Source organism: Pan paniscus, chromosome 2 (assembly GCF_029289425.2).
Source record: "Pan paniscus chromosome 2, NHGRI_mPanPan1-v2.0_pri, whole genome shotgun sequence".
NCBI classification, from domain to species: Eukaryota; Metazoa; Chordata; class Mammalia; order Primates; family Hominidae; genus Pan; species Pan paniscus.
The window spans coordinates 126,907,163-126,930,711 of NC_085926.1; the positions used below are offsets into that span (position 1 = coordinate 126,907,163).

Sequence of the window (23,549 nt, forward strand, 5' to 3'; positions counted from 1 at the left end):
CTTTCAAGGAGAGTCTTTCCATAAACATGATTCTTTTATGCCTCCCCAACATACCACATACCTACCCATACCACAACATCTATCACAAAGAATTGTAATTCTTTATTTGAAAGTCTCCATTAGATATTAGAGATTTTCATGTTCCCCATATGCACAACACCATGGGTCAAAAATATTGATGGAATGGAATGGATGAGGGTGAGTGAATGACATGAGAAGAAATGGAACAAATGGATGGATGGATGGAGATGGATGGATAGGGATGGATGGATGGATGGATGGATGGATGGATGGATGGATGAATAAATGGAATGGGTGGGTGGACAGATGAACGGATGGGGATGTATGAATGAATGGATGGATGAATAGAGATGGATGGATAGATGGGGATGGACAGATGGATGAATGGATGGATGGGGATGGGTGGATGGATGGATAGACGGTAAGGATGGGATGCATAAGTTGAAAATGTATACAGTACTCTTACTTTTGAGAAACATTTTGTCAAATATGCAAGAATCTCATTGAAGTATCCTGAATTTAAAATATTTCATAATTATTCCAAGTCTAGTTATATTATAAAATTCCCAAATCCTATCCTAACTTACTTTGAGACCTTTGTCTGTCTAATATGTTTGTTAAGCTGCTAAGTGATTCACTCTCAATTAATTCCTTGATCTCCATCATGCTTGCTCCTGCCAAAGAAATGGTTGGTGTTCTTGAAACATTCCATCTAGAAAATTCACAAAGAGAAAAATTAATGAAGGTGAAAAAAATCAGGGGCCAGATCTGAGAATCTATTTACTGATGGACTAAATGAGAGCAGATTTTTTAAAAACCTTATAGTGCATTCCTCTAACCCAGTGCTTCTCAGTTTTCAATGTGCCTGTGAGTTACCTAGGGATTTTGTCAAATAAAATGTAGACTCTGGTTCAGTAAACCAGGGGCAGGCCTGAAATTCTCCATTTCTACCAAATCCCCACTAATGCTGACACACTTGGTCTGCATTCAAGGTACTAACAAACTCAAAAATATAATGGAAAATAATATATTTTAATAAAAATAACCCAAACTATAAAACATCTAAGAATTCACTTATAGGAATTATCCACAACATTTATAGGCAGAACAAATGAACTCTATTAAAGGACATAAGGGGGGTCTGAACTGAGTGAAAGGATATATACCATGATCATGGATGAGACACCTTAACAATGTAAAAATGTCAATTCTTCCCAAATTAATCTATATATTCAATACAAAAACAATTTTTAAAAATCAAAATTGCTTAAAGACATGTTCTCTCGGTTCTTCTCATTCCATTTCCCAAAACCACCAGCTGAGCTTCCATTCTCTCCCTTGTCCCCATAGCATCCAAGGAGTCTCCTTCTCCAGACCCTTCTTGGGCTACCAGAGACCCTAAGAGCAACTGACCTCATGCAGGATGGCTGGAGACTCAGGAGTCTGAAGGTGTGGGTTGGAAACCTGGCTTAACCAGGAATTCTGGTTTATCACTTTGTGTAAACCATTTAATTACTCAGTCACCTTTTTAGGAAACGGAGATAGTCATACCACCTCACAAAGTTATCATTATGAGGATCAAATGAGATAAAATAATGCATGCAGAAAGCTTGATGTGCAACATGTACTCATAAACACAAGCTACCCCTTCCCTGTTAGCTTAAGTTAGCCTGGATTGCATGAGCTCCAGTTTAACTGGATTTACTAAAAAACCTACCACAACTCATAGTAGGGCTAGTACAAGAGGGGCTCCACTCCCACCACCCAAAATATCGTTCAATCCTTACTGAATCGTGGAAGAATCGTCCATTTTGAGGGACTTCTCATATTCCTCACTGTTCTTGGAAGAAGTTTCGGGCTCTGCTTGGTGAGAACCTGAAAACAGTAGCAAATATTTCCAAGCTTTTTGTTACGTGCTAGTTCACTAAGAAATGAGGGCCCCTGACCCATTTCTGTAATGTCAGTCTCTATGCAGAAGGCCTGGGATGTGGTAAGGCCTGGGATATTGTTAATAACTGAGTGAATGAATAAACATACAGACTAATATTTGATTATTTGGATAAATGTAGTCAAGAGGAGACCTCCAGTTCCTTACATAACAGCCCACAGAGAAAAAGAAGAAAGTCTATTATCTATTAAATTGTCCATTTCAGTCCTGTTTACATTAGAGAATAATGAAAACAGTCCTAAGTTCCCAACCATAGGGAATGGTTAGCAAATTATAGTCTGCCCAGCAGATGAAATACTACATAGCCACCACACTACAATGTTACATAGATTGCTCCTCGTGATGAAATTGTTTTCCCTGTTTGTTTTATACTTTTATCTATTCACTGAATTTTCTAAAAACCACATATACAACTTCCACAGTCAGAAAAGTTTTTCGGACAAGGTGCAGTGGCTCACACCTATAATCTCAGCACTTTGGGGGCTGAGGTGGGTGGATCACTTGAGGTCAGGAGTTCAAGACCAGCCTGGCCAACATGGTGAAACCCCGTCTCTACTAAAAATACAAAAATTAGCTGGGTGTGGTGGTGGGCACCTGTAATCCCAGCTACTCAGGAGGCTGAGGCAGGAGAATCACTTGAACCCAGGAGGCAGAGGTTGCAGTGAGCCAAGATCGTGCCATTGCATTCCAGCCTGGGGGACGAGAGCAGAACTCAGAATCAGTAACAAAAAGTAAGCCATGCAGCAAGAGCAATACAGCCGTGTGGCAGGGTGAGCCCCGCCTGCCTCTGCTGCCAATACACAGGAGGGACGCCCATGCAGATGCATTGCTCCAGCACACCACACAACCGCTTTCCCTGCCATCGCCTTGCACTCAGCTTGTCCACAGAGGCCTTCTCCGCTCACCTTGCAAAGACTTTGGGTGTTTTTCTGTTTTTTCTTGTTTTCCTGGCGGATGTTCCTGGTTCGACTCTTCTCTGACAATGTTGGTATTCTCAATGCCCTGTTCAGATAATTTTCTCTGATTTAAAACCAAATGTCTCACTTCTAGAATGCAGGAGAAGAAAGGATCATTGACTCAATCAATCCAAAATATTTATTGAATAACTACTATGGGCATTTCTTGGAGACACTGGGCATTCGGTTTCAGACTACACTAAAGTAAATATCACAATAAAGTGAGTCATACATTATCTTCCCAGTGCATATAAATTGTTTATATCATACTGTAGTCTATTAAGTGTGCAAAAGCATTATATCTAAAAAAAAAAATGTACATACCTAAGTTTAAAAAATACCTTATTGGGGCCAGATACGGTGGCTCATGTCTGTAATCCCAGCACTTTGAGAGGCTGAATTGGGAGGACTGCCTAAGCCCAGGAGTTTGAAGCTGCAGGGAGCTGTGACTGCACCACTGCAGTCCAGCCTGGCTAAGAGATAGAGACTCGTACCGGTACCAAAACAGAGAAATAGACCAATGGAACAGAACAGAGCCCTCAGAAATAATACCACACATCTACAACTATCTGATCTTTGACAAACCTGACAAAAACAAGAAATGGGGAAAGGATTCCCTATTCAACAAATGGTGCTGGGAAAACTGGCTAGCCATATGTAGAAAGCTGAAACTGGATCCCTTCCTTACACCTTATACAAAAATTAATTCAAGATGGATTGAAGACTTAAATGTTACACCTAAAACCATAAAAACCCTAGAAGAAAACTTAGGCAATATCGCTCAGGACATAGGCAGGGGCAAGGACTTCATGTCTAAAACACCAAAAGCAATGGCAACAAGAGCCAAAATTGACAAATGGGATCTAATTAAACTAAAGAGTTTCTGTACAGCAAAAGAAACTACCATCAGAGTGAACAGGCAACAGAATGGGAGAAAATTTTTGCAACCTACTCATCTGATAAAGGGCTAATATCCAGAATCTACAAAGAACTCAAACAAATTTACAAGAAAAAAACAACCCCATCAACAAGTGGGCAAAGGATATGAACAGACACTGCTCAAAAGAAGACATTTATGCAGCCAACAGACACATGAAAAATGCTCATCATCACCGGCCATCAGAGAATGCAAATCAAAATCACAATGAGATACCATCTCACACCAGTTAGAATGGCGATCATTAAAAAGTCAGGAAACAACAGGTGTGGGAGAGGATGTGGAGAAATAGGAACACTTTTACACTGTTGGTGGGACTGTAAACTAGTTCAACCACTGTGGAAGACAGTGTGGAGATTCCTCAGGGATCTAGAACTAGAAATACCATTTGACCCAGCCATCCCATTACTGGGTATATACCCAAAGGATTATAAATCATGCTGCTATAAAGACACATGCACTTGTATGTTTATTGAGGCACTATTCACAATAGCAAAGACTTGAAACCAACCCAAATGTCCAACAATGATAGGCTGGATTAAGAAAATGTGGCACATATACACCATGGATACTATGCAGCCATAAAAAATGATGAGTTCATGTCCTTTGTAGGGACATGGATGAAGCTGGAAACCATCATTCTCAGCAAACTATCGGAAGGACAAAAAAACCAAACACCGCATGTTCTCACTCATAGGTGGGAATTGAAAAGTGAGAACACTTGGACCCAAGAAGGGGAACATCACACACCGGGGCCTGTTGTGGGGTGGGGGGAAGGGGGACGGATAGCATTAGGAGATATACCTAATGTAAATGACGAGTTAATGGGGGCAGCACACCAACATGGCACATGTACACATATGTAACAAACCTGCATGTTGTGCACATGTACCCTAAAACTTAAAGTATAATAAAATATATATATATATAAAAGAAAAAAGAGAAAAAGAAAGAAAGGAGGGAAGGAAGAAAGGAAGAAAAGGAGCGAGGGAAGAGAGAAAGGAAGAAAAAGAGAGAGAAAAAAATACTTCGTTGCTAAAATATATTACCGGCTGGGCACAGTGGCTCATGCCTGTAATACCAGCACTGTGGGAGACTGAGATAAGAGGATCGCTTGAGGCCAGGAGTTCAAGACAAGCCTAGGCAACATGGTGAAACCTTGTTTCTACAAAAAGAAAAATAGCTGGGTATGGTGGCATGCACCTGTAATTCCAGCTACTCGGGAGGCTGAGGTGGGAGGGCTGCTTGATTCTAGGTCAAGGCTACAGTGAGCCATGATCACACCACTGCACTGCTGCCTGGGGGACAGAGCAAGACCCTGTCTCAAAAAAAAAAAAAAAAAGCTAACACTCATCTGAGCCTGTGGGTAATCATCTTTCTGCTGTGGGGGTCTTACCTCAATGTTGACAGCTGCTCAGTGATCAGGATGGTGGGTGCTGAGGGCTGGGTTCACCTCACCATGAATTTGCCTGCATTGATCAACTCTTCCTTTCATGAACGGTTTCTCTGTAGCATGTGAAGCTGTTTCATAGCATTTTGCCCACAGTAGAACGGCTTTCAAAATTGGAGTCAATCCTCTCAAACCCTGCCACTTCTTTATCAACTAAATGTGTGTACTATTCTAAATCGTGTTGTCATTTCAACAATGTTCACAGCCTCTTCACAAGGAGTAGATTCCATCTCATCTCAAGAAATCACTTTCTTTACTCATCCCTAAGAAGCAACTCCTCATCTGTTCAAATTTGATCATGAGACTGCAGCAATTCAGTCACATCCTCAGGCTCCACTTCTAATTCTAGTTCTCTTGCTGTTTCCACCACATCTGCAGTGACTTGCTCCACTGAAGACTTGAACCCTTCAGAGTCAGCCACGAGGGCTGGAATCAACTTCTTCCAAACTCCTGTTAATGTTGATGTTTTTACCTCCTCCCATGAATCACAGATGTTTTAAAGACATCTAGAATGGGGAATCCTTTCCGGAAGCTTTTTCTCTCTTTTTTTTTTTTCGAGGCGGAGTCTCGCTCTGTCACCCAGGCTGGAGTGCAGTGGTGCAATCTCGGCTCATTGCAAGCTCTGCCTCCCAGGTTCACGCCATTCTCCTGCCTCAGCCTCCCGAGGAGCTGGGACTACAGGCGCCCACCACCACACCCGGCTAATTTTTTGTATTTTGAGTAGAGACAGGGTTTCACCATGTTAGTTAGGATCGTCTTGATCTCCTGACCTCGTGATCTGCCCCCCTCGGCCTCCCAAAGTGCTGAGATTACAGGAGTGAGCCACCGTGCCTGGCCTTGTTTTGTTTTTGAGATGGAGTCTTGCTCTGTCACCCAGGCTGGAGTGCAATGGCACAATTTCGGCTCACTGCAACCTCCACCTCCCAGGTTCAAGCAATTCTCTAGCCTCAGCCTCTCAAGTAGCTGGGATTACAGGCGCCTGCCACCACACCCAGATATTTTTTGTATTTTTAGTGGAGATAGGGTTTCACTATGTTGGCCACACTGGTCTCAAATTCCTGACCTCAGGTGATCCACCCACCTCGGCCTCCCAAAGTGCTGGGATTACAGGCTTGAGCCACCGCACCCGGACTTCTAGAAGGTTTTCAATTTACTTGGCCCATATCAATCAAAGGAATCATTATCTATGGAAGCTATGGCCTTATGAAATGTGGCTTTTAGATAATAAGATTTGAAAGTCAAAATTACTCGTTGATCCATAGGCTGTAGCATGGATGTTGAAACCAAAGTCACCTCTTTGTACGCCTCCATCAGAGACCTCAGGCAACCAGGTGCATTATCAATGAGCAGTCATATTAGAAAGGAGTCTTTTTCTAAGCGGTAGGTGTCAACAGTTGGCTTTAAATATTCAGTAAACCATGCTATAAACAGATGTGCTGTCATCCAGGCTTTGTTGTTCCATTTCTAGAGCACAGGCAGACTTAGCATCATTCTTAATAGGCTCTAGGGTTCTGGGAATGGTCAATGAGCATTGGCCTCTACTTTAAGTCACCAGCTGCACTGTCCCTATCAAGAGAGTCGGCCTGTCCTTTGAAGCCAGGCATTGACTTCTCTCTAGCTATGAAAGTCCTAGATGGCAGCTTCTTCCAGTAGAAGGCTGTCTCATCTACTCTGAAAATCTGTGGCTTAGTGTAGTTGCCTTCATCAGTGATCTTAGCTAGATCTCCTAAACAACTTGCTGCAGCTTCTCCATCAGCACTTGCTGTTTCACCTTACACTTTTATGTTACGGAGATGGCTCCTTTCCTTAAACCTCATAAACCAATCTCTGCTAGCTTCAAAGTTGTCTTTTGCAGCGTCCTCACCTCTCTCAGCCTTCATGGAACTGAAGAAAGTTAGGGCTTTGCTCTGGATTAGGCTTCAGTTAATATTGTGGCTGGTTTGATCTTCTATTCAGACCATTAAAACTTCCTCTGTATCAGCTATAAGGCTGTTTCACTTTCTTATCATTCCTGTGTTCACTGGAGTAGCACGTTTAACTTCCTTCTAGAACTTTTCCCTTACATCCTCAACTTGGCTAACTGTTCAGCACAAGAGGCCTAGCTTTCATCCTATCTAGGCTTTTCGATGTGGCTTCCTCACTAAGCTTAATCATTTCAAGCTTTTGACTTAAAGGGAGAGATGTGCGAGGCCTCCTTTCACTTGAACACTTTAGAGGCCATTGTAAGGTTATTAATTGACCTAATTTTGGTATTGTGTATCTCAGGGAATAGGGAGGCCTGAAGAGAGGGAGAGACAGGAGAATGGCCGATCACTGGAACCCTGTGTTCTGGAGTCAGAACACACACAGCATTTATAAGTTCACCGTTTCACACACATGCAGTTCGTGGCACCTCCAAACATTTACAATAGTGACTTCAAAGATCACAGATCGCAGATCACCAAAGCAGATATAATAAGTGTGAAAACTCCGAGAATTATCAAAATGTGACAGAGACACAAAGTGAGCACACGAGGTTGAAAAAACGGCATCAATAGACTTGTTCAACACAGGGTTGCCACAAACCTCCAATTTGGAAAACGCATGATCTCTGTGAAGCCCAATAAGGCAAAGCATTATCAACCAAGGTATGCCTATAAGTGACAGTCACCTTCCTCTGAAGAAGATGAAGCAATGGATAAGGCCCCTGTTCTCCTGGAGCTGCTGCCTCCAAATTCCAGGAAACTCAAAACAATAAGCACACATGTCTGGGATAGGCACACATGTTGAGGTTCTCAGACCTCAGCAGGCCAGCAGCCTCCTCCAAATGCGAGCATTGAGCCTGTGACATGTGCTGCCCCACTCGCTCCTAGCATTCCACTTTAAGGAGGGCAGTAACATTCCCCATCTCACAGATGAAGATCTGACACTGAAGTAACTTTCCTGTGGTCAGAGAGGTGGTCCTTAACAAAGCCAGGACTGCACCCAGAGTGCCTTGTCCCCAGCCAGGGTGTCAGCTCCTCAATGCCCTTCATTTCTATCCCTAGAGGCCTCGCATGCACATGGCAGCCACCAAGAATGGGTAGGATAATGAATGAATGGAGGAAGTGAATTGACAAATGGAGATGAAAGACGCTACAAGAAAGAAGTGGAAAAAAGGAGGTGAAATTGGATTCAGTGTTGAATTATAGATAACATTTTTGGGGAAAGAGATAAGGCTGAGAGCCATGGAAGAATGCCCAGCTGGCTGGAGGCAGGCTTACCACAAGGGAGAGCCACGCGTCTGCAGGGACCAGGAGGTGGGCTGTGGTGTGAAGGGGCAGTGGCAGTGAGGAGGAGGCTTGGAAACAGATTGTAAAATGCCTTCAAGGCCAGAACCACTTGGTTCTCTAAAAGGCCCTGGGGCAGCCATGAACAGCTGCAGAGCAAGGCAGCACCAGGGCCGAAGGGGAGACAGAGAGAGGCCAGGCCGGCAGGAGAGAGGAGGGGGAACAAACCTGAGTGCAGAGAAAGCCAGAGGGCAGGAGGGAAAAGACAGCTGGGCAGAGAGCTCTCAAGAACAACAGGCGGGGGACACCCACTGGGCACCAGGTGGGGGTGCCCAGAATTGAGAGCATAGGAGTAATTAAATATGACTGGGGGGCTTTGAAAAGAATGCTGTCTTCATCCAGTCCTGAGAAATCGAGCAGACGAGCAGATTAAAGGGAAAAGAAATGCTGAGTGTGATGGTTAATACTAAGTGTCAACTTGATTGAAGGAATGCAAAGTATTGATCCTGCTTGTATCTGTGAGGGTGTTGCCAAAAGAGATTAACATTTGAGTCAGTGGACTGGGAGAGGCAGACCCACCCTCAAGCTGGGTGGGCACCATCTAATCAGCTGCCAGCATGGCTAGAAGAAAGCAGGCAGAAGAACATGGAAGGAGCTGACTTCCTGAGTCTTCCGGCCTTCATCTTTCTCCCATGCTGGAGGCTTCCTGCCCTCAAACATCAGCCTCCAAGTTCTTCAACTTTTAGACTCTTGGACCTACACCAGTCGTTTGCCGGGGGGCTCTCAGGCCTTCGGCCACAGACTGAAGGCTGCACTGTCGGCCTCCCTATTTTTGAGGTTTTGGGACTCGGACTGGCTTCCTTGCTCCTCAGCTTGCAGACGGCCTATTGTGGGACTTCACCTTGTGATCATGTGAGTCAATACTCCTTAATAAACTCCCTTTCATATATACATCTATCCTATTAGCCCTTCCCTCTAGAGAACACTGACTAGTACACTGAGTCAGATTAGGATGTTTCTTCAAGACCAGCAGGCTGAATGCTAACAAGTTCTGGCATGCGACCTACCAGGCATCCAAGAAACATCCTATCCCCTTCATAACATGAGACAGAACTCTTACAGCATTTCTGCACTCCCAAGAAGTAAGAGTTTCTGTAAGAAATCTTTTTACGTGAGAAAAGGCAGGACTTAAGACAACATGTACACTAGATTCACAGGAAAAGTGTTAACAATGGCTATCTCTGGACAGGAATCATGTGGTTTTAATTTTTTCTCTTTTTTGCTAGGTGATATCTAAATTGTTTTACAAAGTGAATTCACACTGCTTTTTTAATGGGGAAAAACTTATTTAAATAAGAAGCAGTGATGCTAAGCTTGGGACAGGGTTCAGGAAGGAGCAGGTGCTGTCATTGCAACGTTTCACAGTGCTAGGCATAGTGGCTCACGCTTGTGATCCCAGCACTTTAGGAGGCCAAGGCAGGAGGATTGCTTAAGACCAGGAGTTAGAGACCAGCTTGGGTAACACAGTAAGACTCAATCTCTATAAAAGATAAAATTTAAAAAGTAGCCATGTGTGGTGGCACATACCCGTGGTCCCAGCTACTCAGGAGGCTGAGGCAGGAGGAATCACTTGAGCCCAGGAGCTCAAAGCTGCAGTAAGCTATGATCACATCACTGTACTCCAACCTGGGCAACAGAGTGAGACTGTCTCAATCAATCAATAAGAATACTCATAGCAGGAGGCCCTAGAACACCTTTTCTCCTTCCTTTTCTGGCCACCAAATTCCCTTTACCCACCCAAACTTTGCTACTATGGCCCTTCCTCCAGGAATCCTTCCTGATACTCCCACCTCAACACCCTACTCCAGTGAAAGCCCACTGCAGGGCAGATACTAACCAGAAAGTCTGGCTCAGCAGATCCAAACAGGCCTGGAATCTGCATGTAAGCATCTGATGCAGGTGGTCCACAGCCCACACTTTGAGGACATGGTTCTTTCCTATAGTCCAGGTGAGAAAAATTACCTTGAATCCCATTTTCTCACACTGGAAGCCTACGACTTGTAGTGTAGGTATATATATCAGTGTTTCTCAGCCAGGGGCGATTTTGACCCCCAGGGAACATCTGGCAATGTCTGAAGAAATCTGATTGTCACAACTGGCAGGCTACTACTGGCAGCTAGTGGGTAGAGGCCAGAAATACTGCAAAACACCCAGCAATCCACAGAACAGCCCCCACAGCGAGGAATTATCTGGCCCAAAATGTCAATAGTGCCAAGAGTAAGAAACCCTGGACATAAATGAAAGACTGAAAGTGGGAAGTTCCAAGCCTCCAAGGTCAGAAAGGCTCCTTGAGAAGGTGGGCTGGAAAATCAGAGAAAAGCAAGGCTTTCCAGCCACACAAAATTGAGGATAATTATACTCGTCTGGAAGGTGCTGACAACGATAATAGTACCATATATCATTGATTCTAATATGTACATCTGTTTTACTTTTTTTTTTTTTTTTTTTGAGATAAGGTCTTGCTCCATCACCCAGGCTGGTGTGCAGTCATACAAACACAGCTTACTGAAGCCTCGACCTCCCAGGATTAAGCAATCCTCCCACTTCAGCCTTCCAAGAAGCTAGAATTACAGGAGCACGTCACCATGCTGGGCTGATTTTTAAATTTTTTATAGAGACAGGGTCTTGCCACGTTACCCAGGCTGGTCTCAAACTCCTGCCTCAGCCTCCCGAAGTGCTGGGATTACAGGCATGAGCCACTGTACCTGCCTTTTTTAAATTTTTAACATCTCTAAGCATCAGGATGCATCTTACAATTAATGCCATGTCATAGTTTAGTTAGTAGCATTTAATTACAGTTCTTAAATTTTCTATAGACAATGCACACCCTCATTGCCTGCACCCAGGTGGACCACGCCGGTCAACCTGCCTCCAGTATTCCAGTGAAGCAGGTACTAGTTATTTTTCCTTTTTTACAGATGAGAAACGTATGTTCAGGAACATGCCCAAGTCACCAACAAGTACAAGATGGAGACAGGACTGAATTCTACCGTCTGGCTTCAAAGCCTGCATCTTTCGATCCCTCCTGGCTCTCCTTCAAAATGAGTTCAAAAGACTTTCTGACATTGGCTGGGCACAGTAGCTCACACCTGTGTTCCCAGTACTTCGAGAGGCCAAGGTGGGTGGATCACCTGAGGTCAGGAGTTCAAGACCAGCCTGGCCAACATGGCGAAACCCCGTCTCTACTAAAAACACAAAAATTAGCCGGGCGTGGTGGCGCATGCCTGGAGTCCCAGCTGCTCAGGAGGCTGAGGCAGGAGAATGGCTTGAACTGGGGAGGCAGAGGTTGCAGTGAGCCGAGATCGCACCACTGCACTCCAGCCTGGGCGACAGAGCGAGACTCCATCTCGAAAGAAAAAAAAAAGACTTTCTGATATTGATATATTTACACAAATGAGTCTGGAAGAGTCTACATGAGACTCTTAAGACAATTGGCTTGGGGTGGTGGGATTTTTAAGTTTTCTCTTTTGTTCCTTGGTATCCTCTAAGTTTGGTTTTTTTTTTTTTTTCAGTGAACATATAATACTAGTCCAGACTGGTGATGGGTGCCTGTGTCAGAGCTGCCCTGGAATGAAGGGCCCAAAAGGTGGAGTTTCAAGAACACTGCCCACCACACCCTCACTCCCCTATGTGGCACTTCCTGTCACCACAGCATGGCCTGGTGGGATGCCCTGCAACATCTGCAAAACCCGTGTGTGCACATGCCAATTAGATGAAGGAAACCAGGAGACACTGGCTTTTATGCTGTTACTAGTGAGTAAGCCCCAGGCTTCCAGAACCATTTCAAATAAAACCAGAGCACCTGACTTATGAAAAGCTCCCACGTCGTCTGTGAAGCCGGCAGTCTTTAATCGGTAATATCTGACTTTTCTTGACATCTTGTCTTTAGTGTTCCAGAGCCTCAAGGTGATTTTGTGGAAATTTATTTTCTTTAATAATTCCTTTGTCACATTGATATTAAAAGTCTGCTCCCACGACACCCAGGCTTTGTCACCTTCGTGCCACGGCTTCACAGTCTGTGTAAAACAACATTCAGAGATGTCAACTGGGGAAAGATGTGCAAAGGCCGTGGCGAACAGAGCAAGCCCCAGCCCCAGCCTGGCCCTCAGCAGCAGCGCTGCCTGACTTCAGTGCCTGGTCACTCTCCAGGCTCTGAGCTCAGGGAAAATGGGGCGTTGTGTGCTGGGCCCTGTCAGACTTTTGAATTCCTTAGGAAGAATAAAATCAAAGTAATTACCTGCAAATAGCATCCTCCTCGATTGCTTCTAAGCAATGACCCAGGGCCAAACCACTGGCAGGAGTGTGTGTGTGCAGGTAGTGTGTACACACACATGCACACACACGTCTGCACACATGCACACACACAGAAAAAAGAAATCTCAAGAACTACAAAAACTTTTGAAACATTCTGGAAATTACTGGGTAAAATATCTAAATAAAAAATAGGCCAGGTGCGGTGGCTCACGCCTGTAATCCCAGCACTTAGGGAGGCCAACGCGGGAGGATGACTTGAGGTCAGGAGTTCGAAGCCAGCCTGGCCAACATAGTGAAATCCCATCTCTACTAAAAGTACAAAAACTAGCTGGGCATGGTGGCTCGCGCTTGTAATTCCAGCTACTCAGGTGGCTGAGGCATGAGAATTGCTTGAACAGGGAGGCGGAGGTTGTGGTGAGCAAAAATCGCACCACTCGACTCCAGCCTGGGCAACAGAGCAAGACTCTGACTCAACAACAACAAAAAAGTCAGTAATTGGAATGATCAGGCCAGTGCAGATTCCCACTCAGGAGGTGGGGCCCGGGATCCTCCAATTCTAGCAAGCTGGAGGTGGAGCTGATGTTGCATATCCATGGAGCAGCACACTTTTCGTGATGAGCATCAGACCATACACAAGGCCACACACACTCACACACGCACCTTTACTCCTGACTCCAGGAATACTTTGGCCACCATTGGAAATAGCAATATGTCAACTTTTTTAGGTTCTTCATCGTCCGGCAGAAGGAAATACTCAATGTGGTAAAAACGACGCATCTTTGTAACAGAACTGTCTGTTTTAGGGTGTTTCTTATATTTTTCAATCAAACTTGCATATTTTCCCTTCTGGCCTTGAAGATACAGATTGAAAAAGTCTCGTTTTAACCTCATGTGGAAAAGCAGACCCATCTCCCCAGTTCCCTGGAGCTTGATGTTGTGAGAGGCTGAGCACTCCACATTGCCTGTCCGACTTGGGGAAGGAGGTACAGGTCCAGTGCTCCTAGCCAGCAGAGTAGCACGACCTGGACTGGGCACCTGAGTGCAAAATTTAAGTGCATGGTTTTCAGAGTGAGTGTCTCAGTTGGAGAGTGAGTGTTGGTTAGTAGGCCTAGGGTTAAAAAGGTGATAGAGTTAAAGTGAAATCACATGGCCAGGTCAGATGTTATTAGGAGAGACGCCCTACTTGCCTTACCCTAGTCCCTCCTGGCCCTAAGAAGCAGGTAAAAAAAAAAAAAAAATCACAGTACAATGTGATTTGTGCAATAATAGCAGCAGGAACAAGGTTGTGAAGAACGAAGGTGGAGGAGCAAACTCTGCATGGGGAGGGTGGGGTGGGCCTCCCAGGGGGACCTTAGCAGAGTCTTAGAGGAGCAAAGCTGGCAGATATTCCAGACAGACAGAGAAAACAGCTTCACAAAAATGTCATGGGTGAAGCTACCCAATGCAGGGTGGATAGGGTGACAGGATGTGGAAGGTACAGATGGGCTTCTGCCAGAGTCCAGAGCCCAAGGAGCCCCCTGACCCCACCCCTGGTTGCTTACACTCCAGCTTAAACTCCACACTCTAGGTTGGGGCTTTTCACATCATAAGAAGCTCCATAAACATTTAATCCAAATATCATTCTATAAAAACATGACTATCTTTAAAGCTGTAGTTTTTAAAGTCTAAATTTTTAACCCCAGGAGACTGCTGCAGCATTAATTTTTCTGCTACCAAAATAGTTAGCATTTGTGCAGAGATTGGAGTGAAGCTTCTCCTGCCAGTCTCTGGTAGCATTAGACCTTTTCTGATTCAATCCCAGGTGGGCCAGCAAGTGGACAAACAGAGCCTCTCATTTTCTGTAGACAGAAAGGCAAGTTATTTAGCCCTTTTAAAGGGGAAGTTGACAATATCTATCAAAAACTATTAATACATGCTTTCAATCCAGCAAATTTACTTCTTGGAATACAGGCAACAGAAGTGCCCACATATATGCACAAAAATGTATGTAAAGAATGTCTATCGCAGAATTGCAACAGAAAAACATTTGAAACAACTCAAATATCCACCAATAAGGGGTAGGATAAATTAGAGACATATAATGGAATACTGTTAATATATAGGTGTTTAAAATGAAACAACAAAATTAAAACAAGTATCCTTGCCCAGGCAAAGTGGCTCATGCCTGTAATCCTAGCACTTTGGGAGGCCCAGGCAGGAGGATGATCTGAGGTCAGGAGTTCCAGACCAGCCTGGCCAACATGGCGAAACCCCGTCTCTACTAAAAATACAAAAATTAGCTGGGCATGGTGGCATGTGCCTGTAGTTCCAGCTGCTCGGGAGGCTGAGGCAGGAGAATCGCTTGAACCCAGGAGGCGGAGGTTGCAGTGAGCCAAGATCTCGCCACTGTACTCCAGCCTGGGTGACAGAGGGAGACTCTGTCTAAAAACAAACAAACAAAAACAAGTATCCTTGATCATATTCTCAAAGATAATCTAAATCATGTCAAAAAATTTTAAAGTAAGTTGTAGGATCTCATTTCTCTGAAATAAACAATTTATAGGTCGGGCATGGTGGTTCACGTCTGTAATTCCAGCGTTTTGGAAAGCCAAGGCAGGTGGATCACCTAAGGTCAGGAGTTCAAGACCAGCCTGACCAATATGGTGAAACCCCATCTCTACTAAAAATACAAAAATTAGCTGGGCGTGGTGGCATGTGCCTGTGGTCCCAGCTACTTTGGGAAGCTGAGACAGGAGAATTGCTGGAAGCTGAGACAGGAGAATTGCTTGAACCTGGGAGGTGGAGGTTGAAGTGAGCCGAGATTGTGCCACTGAACTCCAGTCTAGGCAACAGAGCAAGACTCCGTCTCAAAAATAAATAAATAAATAATTTATATAAAGAAACATTTATGTACTCATCTGTAAATACTCAGGTATTGAAGGAAAAAAAATTAAACTAGAATTTTATGTGGAGCCGAAGGTATGTCATTTAAAGGTATTGGCATGATAAAAAAATACTCTTAGGCACACAAGGTCTCATGAAGTTTTGCCCCACAGAGATCCATTTTATAAATGCCTTTAGAGGACAACAAAAACAAAAACAAAAACACGCTTAGAAGATGCTGTGAAAGAGATGAGGGCTAAAGGAGGTCAAGTGCCAATTTTCTTTTGGTTGGTATTTGCCAGATGTCTTTTTCCAGGCTCTTTTGCTTTATAGCAATAGACCCAAGAGTAAAGGCATCATTTTAGACAGGAATGGTCACCATAAAATGACAAAAAGTTCAGTTCACCAAGAAGATGGAGCAGTTCTAAACATACTATACACCCAACCAGTCGGCCTCCAAAATAGCTGAAGCAACCATCTGTAAGACTCTCCCCAGGGCCTGAAAGCTTAAGGAGATGAATAACTCCTCCCTTCTCAAGCCTAGTCCCAAGGCGTAAGGCCACTTACGTCAGCAGCGTGCACCAGCAAAATAGCAGAAGCAGGAGGAGAGCCGGCTGGAATACACCTACCCTGGCCGGAAGACATGAAGATGAGAAAGAGGCCATCCGGGTACAGCGTAGCAGTTAACGCCAGACTAGGACACTTCCTGTTTACAGGAGACTATAAAACCTTTGCCCCGTCCTCACTTGGGGCTGACGCCATTTTAGGCCTCAGCCGGCCTGCACCAAGGCGTTCATTGAAACCGCATGTTGCTCCACACCGCCTCGTGTTGTCTGTTGGTGCGCTCTCGGGGTTCCAACCCATACAAGAAACTTACACCATCGACAGAATACCAGGAGAAGTTGAAATCATAATGGTGGGCTAGTTCAAGTAAGCAGATGAAAACAAAACAAAGCAAGGTCTATCGAGATGTGAAGTACTACTTGTCTCCTCCCCTCATATTGGGCTGGAACCATGTGACTTGGTTTGGCCAATAAAATGCTAGCAGGTGGGAGACACGCAAAGACTTGAGGAGTGTTTGTGGGGCTAGGCTTGCCCTCCTGTGTGTGTCCGTGTTTCTAGAACAAGAAGGGGTCTAGGATAGCCCACTGGTCCAGGAGGAAAAGGAGCAGCCTGAAGCAGAGCTGAGCTGTTGCAGAACCCAGCCTAGACCAGCGCCCAGCACCTCCAGGAGAACCTCAGGTTCCTGTGTGCAGCCATGAGCTTGGGGGCTTGTTTGGGTTTGTTGCACCGCATTTTTGTGGCAATAGCTAATTGATACACCTTTACATTCAGAGATCGATTCAACAGATCAGAGAAAATGTATTTTTTGGCCGGGTGCGGTGGCTCATGCCTGTAATCCCAGGACTTTGGGAGGCCGAGGCGGGTGGATGACCTGAGGTCAGGGGTTCGAGACCATCCTGGCTAACACGGTGAAACCCCGTCTCTACTAAAAATACAAAAAATTAGCCGGGCGTGGTAGCGGGCGCCTGTAGTCCCAGCTACTCGGGAGGCTGAGGCAGGAGAATGGCGTGAACCCGGGAGGCGGAGCTTGCAGTGAGCCGAGATCGCGCCACTGCACTCCAGCCTGGGCGACAGAGCGAGACTCCGTCTCAAAAAAAAAAAAAAAAAAAAAAAAAGAAAAAAAAAAAAAGAATTATTATTATTTTTTTTGACAGAGTTTCGCTGTTGTTGCCCAGGCTGGAGTGCAATGGCGTGATCTCTGCTCATCACAACCTCCACCTCCGGGGTTCAAGAGACTCTCCTGCCTCAGACTCCCGGAAAATGTATTTTAAACAAGGTATTAGGTGATGCACAAGCGCTTGTGAGAATCAATGCCTTAACCTCTCCATGGTTTTTTTTTTCTTCTGTAAAAAGCAGACAGAACATCACCTGCTTTAGGGTTGTTGAGAGGATTAAGTATGTGAAGCTGATGCAGCCACAGTTGGGCCTCTCCTAAAATTGCTGTTTCTTTTCAACCTCTGCTCCTGGCTGGCACTGGCCAGCCCGCTTTGGGGTGGGGCAGGTGGAGAGAGGATGTGGGGTGTATGCGCCCTAAACTCCTGCAGAAAGTCATGCACCTCCTTTTTTCAGAGGGTGTTAACCTTCTGCTCTAGCACCTACCCATATTCACAGGGAAGGCCAGTGAGATGGTGAATTTGCAGGGGACCACGTGGGGCACGTCGGAGCTGAAAGTGCTGGCAGGCTCAGATGAGGACTCGATGCTGCTGCACGGGCGGTCAGAGTCAGACTCCTGGGCCCTGGCCTTGGCCTTCAGGTGTTCCTCCACGTCACACTCGCTCGTGGACTGGTAAAAGCTAGTGATGGAGGAGATGGGCTCTATGCTTGCGGGGTCCTCTTCCCACTCCCAGGCATGTAGCGACATGCTGCAGAGCGCACTGCTGGCCGCCGGCGCTCCTGGCAGGGAGAAAGTGAAGGCTGTCCCCGCCTGTATTCCAGGGCTGCTCCAGGAGGTAAGCCCGGCCTCCTGCAGGAGCACCCACCCTTCTCTTCCCTGCTTCCCCCGCCTGCTCCTAGATGAACGCCGGGGCTCCTTCACTGCCTGCCACACAGTCGGTACTCAATCGACTTAGAGAATGAATGGATGAAGGAACAACAGATAAGGGTGGCTGGCAGTAAGCACGACGACGAGCAACCCCGTTTCCTTCGCCTAACCAGGAGTCAGTCGCCGGGCTTCTGGAATGCCTGCCCCAGGTGAGCAGCTCCCGGGAGCCACCAGGCGGGAGAGGGGACGTCTGCTCAGGCAGGCCTGCTGCGCCTAAGCACAAGATGCGTTTGCTATTTGGGGAGAGGCAAACCAGGCCGGGGGCAGCACGTGCAGGAGCCTGGCGAGGTCGGGGAGGGCAAGCCCTGTCCCCAAGACAGAACATGAATGTGCACTGGGTGCTGGGCTCGGGGCATCAGCTCAGGCCCATGGAGGCGGAACGCCGGGCAAACGCCGAAGAGGGAACACGCGTCGAGGCGAGGCGGGAAGAGTCCCGGGCTGCGGCGGCCGAGGTGGGGGCAGGGGTCGGGGTTCCCCTCCAGGTGCTGGCGGTACCTGCGAGTGGATGCGCTGGGCGGCAGCGGGGAGTTGGACCGCGGCGGCAACTCCCGTACCGGATCCACAGCCACCTGGGCGAAGAGACTCCAAGACTGAGAGGAGCGTCCGCGGGTGCAGGGAGGGCCGCAGGCCCAGCCACTCAGCTACGTTTGGCGGTTGCTAGGAGACGCGAGGGCGTGCGGCCTGGGGGCGGGGCTCCGCGGGGCGGGGCTTTCCCCCTCAGCCCCTGCGCGCAGTTTGTCAAATGGCTACATCCAGGTTCAGAAACCAGCTGCCTTCATTCCTTCACTCATGCATTCACTCATTAAGGAGTTTCTACTCGGAACGTCAGCACCTACTATAAGCCTGGTCCTTGCCCGTACGATGGGAGGTAGGGGTTGATGGCTCCTTCCTCCCCCTCCATCAGCTCCCACCTCCCATTCTTTAATAAAAGCAAAGGAAGCTGTGGGCTCTGCAAACTCCAGACCTCCCCACGATCCCTCTCATTAGATTCTCTGCTTCTGTCGCTGATGTCCTTAAAAACCAGACCTCCCCACGATCCCTCTCATTAGATTCTCTGCTTCTGTCGCTGATGTCCTTAAAATAGCATGAGAATTCTGGTTAGTGATCATGAGCGCCAACTCAGAGATGAGAAAACAAAGCTTAGAGAGGTGAAGCGATTCGCCTGAGGTCACACAGCAAGTAGGGCGCAGCACTGTGTTGAAATCCGGACTACCTGACTCCAAAGCCTCCGCTCGTCTGCTAAACCACCCAAGCTGAGAGCCCTGGCTGCGACTCCTAATGTAGAGGACCTCAGCACAGCAAGCGTCTGGGACAGAGGGCTGGGGTAGGCCTCATGGAGGAAGTGAGCAAAGCCAAATCTGGGGGGTGACTAGGCAGAGGCGGTGAAAGCAAGAGAAAGCATCCCAGGTAGAGGAACAGCATATGCAAAGGCCCATAGAGGTGAAAGGGCATGGCAAGTTTCAGGAATGGGTGGCGAGGCTGTAGCAGTGTGCAGGGCCCATGGTACATAGCCCCACAGGGCAGGTTAGGGCACAGGACTATGGGCAATGGGGAGCCAAGGCAGGTCTTCTGTTGAGGGAGGGCACCCTGCTCCGGCAGTCAGTTTGTTCAAGAGAATGGGAGCTGAGGCTACACACAAGCTTGGCTATTAAGAAAACTTTAGCTGAGTTGAGCTATGACCTACTTTGTGTCAAAAAGCAAAACTGTGGCGCAGCTGGGGCTGAGACCCAAGTCCTGAGCCTCCCAGTGCATGCCTCCCCAGACCGCTCTCAGGGCATGGGACAGCCCCTTTAATACTGGGTGCTCCAATACTCCTCGGGTTCAATCAGTCTGAAAAACAGCCTCAAGTACAGCTGTGAGGGAAGACACCAAATGGCAGTGGGCCCTGTGAGGAGTGGGTTCAAACTCCTAGCACGAGAACGGCAACCACCTTGCCCACACCCCACCTGCAGCAGCCTGGAGACTGCTGTCTATATGCCAGGAAGTGCTCAGGAGACACATGAAGGGCTGGAAGAATACAAAGCTACTCAGATACACCAGCCCCCAAAAGGGCCCTTTAACAAGGGCAGTTCAACACTACCACCACTCTTGGACAGACATCAGGCCTCCTGCTCCCCAGGTCCTACCCACTGGCCTGAGGCTGGTTTCCCTCCAAAGGTTCCTAGATCACATCACCACCTAGGACAGAAGCCAATCTCTTCCCAAGCTCAATAGTGAGAGGCCAGAGGTCTTGGACCAAGGGCCAATGTGCCATCCTGGATGTGCACTGGAAACACCTACATGTCAAAAATACAATTCTGAGGCTTCATTAAAGACCTGTGGAAGTGACTCTCCAGGGGTGGCGCTTAGAAACCAGTGGCAGATTGTATTTTCCAAAGACAGCCACCTCAAAAGATCCCCTCCCACATAATCTTCCGGCAGGCATTGTGAGGTTCACATTCCTCCCACCCAGTTGGGGGGTCTAGTCTCCTTCTCTGGAAACTGGGCAGACCTCTGTGACTGGCTCAGTCAAAAGAGTGCAGAGGAAATGACACTATGTGATTTCTGAGGCCAGGTCATATAAATTCCATCTACCTCTCCCCTGTTCTTTTGAGGTATAGTATTCATGCTAGGAATCCAGCTAGCATGTTGTGAGGAAGCCCAAGCAGCCATGTGAAATGGCCACATGAAACTGTTGTGACTGACGGTTCCCAGCCAATTGCAGCCTCAACCCCCAGACATATGAGAGTGCAAGACTTCAAATGATCCCAGCCCTCAGTCTTTGAGCCACCCTGGCTGACATTGAGGAACAGAAACAAGCTGTCTCCATCATGAGAAATTGTAGATTTATAAGCAAATTGTTGCTCTCTTAAACCACTAAGTTTTGGGGTGATTTGTTGTGCAATAAATAATAGGAACAGGAGCCATATTTTTATTTATTTATTATTTTTTTTCTTTTTTATTGATCATTCTTGGGTGTTTTCGCAGAGGGGGATTTGGCAGGGTCACAGGACAATAGTGGAGGGAAGGTCAGCAGATAAACAAGTGAACAAAGTTCTCTGGTTTTCCTAGGCAGAGGACCCTGCGGCCTTCCGCAGTGTTTGTGTCCCTGGGTACTTGAGATTAGGGAGTGGTGATGACTCTTAACGAACATGCTGCCTTCAAGCATCTGTGTAACAAAGCACATCTTGCACCGCCCTTAATCCATTCAGCCCTGAGTGGATACAGCACATGTTTCAGAGAGCACAGGGTTGGGGGTAAGGTCACAGATCAACAGGATCCCAAGGCAGAAGAATTTTTCTTAGTACAGAACAAAATGAAAAGTCTCCCATGTCTACCTCTCTCCACACAGACACAGCAACCATCCGATTTCTCAATTTTTTCCCCACCTTTCCCCCCTTTCTATTCCACAAAACCGCCATTGTCTTCATGGCCCGTTCTCAATGAGCTGTTGAGTACACCTCCCAGATGGGGTGGTGGCCGGGCAGAGGAGCTCCTCACTTCCCAGTAGGGGCGGCCGGGCAGAAGCGCCCCTCACCTCCCGGACGGGGCGGCTGGCCGGGCGGGGGGCTGACCCCCCCCCCACCTCCCTCCCAGACAGAGCGGCTGGCCGGGCAGAGGGGCTCCTCACTTCCCAGTAGGGGCGGCCGGGCAGAGGCGCCCCTCACTTCCCCGACGGGGCGGCTGGCCCGGCGGGGGGCTGACCCCCCCACCTCCCTCCCGGACGGGGCGGCTGGCCGGGCAGAGGGGCTCCTCACTTCCCGGTAGCGGTGGCCGGGCAGAGGCGCCCCTCACCTCCCGGACAGGGCGGCTGGCTGACCCCCCCACCTCCCTCCCGGACGGGGCGGCTGGCCGGGCGGGGGGCTGACCCCCCCACCTCCCTCCCGGACGGGGCGGCTGGCCGGGCGGGGGGCTGACCCCCCCGCCTCCCTCCCGGACGGGGCGGCTGGCCGGGCAGAGGGGCTCCTCACTTCCCAGTAGGGGCGGCCGGGCAGAGGCGCCCCCCCCACCTCCTGGACAGGGCGGCTGGCCGGGCAGGGGGCTGATCCCCCCACCTCCCTCCCGGACGGGGCGGCTGGCCAGGCGGGGGGCTGATCCCCCCACCTCCCTCCCGGACGAGGCGGCTGGCTGGGCGGGGGGCTGACCCCCCCACCTCCCTCCCAGACGGGGCGGCTGGCCAGGCGGGGGGCTAACCCCCCCACCTCCCTCCCGGACGGGGCGGCTGGCCGGGCAGAGGGGCTCCTCACTTCCCAGTAGGGGCGGCCGGGCAGAGGCTCCCCTCGCCTCCCGGACGGGGCGGCTGGCCAGGCGGGGGGCTGACCCCCCCACCTCCCTCCCGGACGAGGCGGCTGGCCGGGCAGAGGGGCTCCTCACTTCCCGGTAGGGGCGGCCGGGCAGAGGTGCCCCTCACCTCCTGGACAGGGCGGCTGGCCGGGCGGGGGGCTGACCCCCCCACCTCCCTCCCGGACGAGGAGGGAGGACGCTCCTCACTTCTCAGACGGGGTGGCTGCTGGGCGGAGGGGCTCCTCACTTCTCAGACGGGGTGGTTGCCAGGCAGAGGGTCTCCTCACTTCTCAGACAGGGCTGCCGGGCAGAGACACTCCTCACATCCCGGACGGGGCGGCAGGGCAGAGGTGCTCCCCACATCTCAGACGATGGGCGGCCAGGCAGAGACGCTCCTCACTTCCCAGATGTGATGGCGGCCGGGAAGAGGTGCTCCTCACTTCCTAGATGGGATGGCGGCCGGGCAGAGACGCTCCTCACTTTCCAGACTGGGCAGCCAGGCAGAGGGGCTCCTCACATCCCAGACGATGGGCGGTCAGGCGGAGACGCTCCTCACTTCCCAGACGGGGTGGCTGCCAGGCAGAGGCTGCAATCTCGGCACTTAGGGAGGCCAAGGCAGGCGGCTGGGAGGTGGTTGTAGCGAGCCGAGATCACGCCACTGCACTCCAGCCTGGGCGCCATTGAGCACTGAGTTAACGAGACTCCGTCTGCAATCCCGGCACCTCGGGAGGCCGAGGCTGGCGGATCACTCGCGGTTAGGAGCTGGAGACCAGCCCAGCCGACACATCGAAACCCCGTCTCCACCAAAAAAATACGAGAACCAGTCAGGCATGGCGGCGCGCGCCTGCAATCGCAGGCACTCGGCAGGCTGAGGCAGGAGAATCCGGCAGGGAGGTTGCAGTGAGCTGAGATGGCAGCAGTACCGTCCAGCTTTGGCTCGGCATC

At 48.6% G+C, this 23,549-nt stretch overlaps 1 protein-coding gene across 24 annotated transcripts in view; it reads right to left on the reverse strand.

Moving 5' to 3' along the window:
* Positions 1–23,549, reverse strand: part of CFAP92 (cilia and flagella associated protein 92 (putative)) — a 121,005-nt gene that overhangs the window by 63,191 nt on the left and 34,265 nt on the right. For 6 of the 24 annotated variants that reach the window (XM_055110406.1, XM_055110405.1, XM_055110404.2 and 3 more), the window contains exons 3-8: positions 17,900–18,193; positions 13,535–13,725; positions 12,423–12,636; positions 2,875–3,015; positions 1,809–1,896; positions 609–733 (exon numbers count right to left, since the gene is read on the reverse strand). In XM_055110406.1, coding sequence (XP_054966381.1) covers positions 609–733; positions 1,809–1,896; positions 2,875–3,015; positions 12,423–12,636; positions 13,535–13,725; positions 17,900–18,193 — 1,053 coding nt within the window. Of the gene's footprint in view, positions 1–608; positions 734–1,808; positions 1,897–2,874; positions 3,016–12,422; positions 12,637–13,534; positions 13,726–17,899; positions 18,194–18,836; positions 23,054–23,549 lie in introns of those variants that run through there. The other 18 variants (XM_055110409.2, XM_055110411.2, XM_055110408.2 and 15 more) reach the window with 4 other exon arrangements.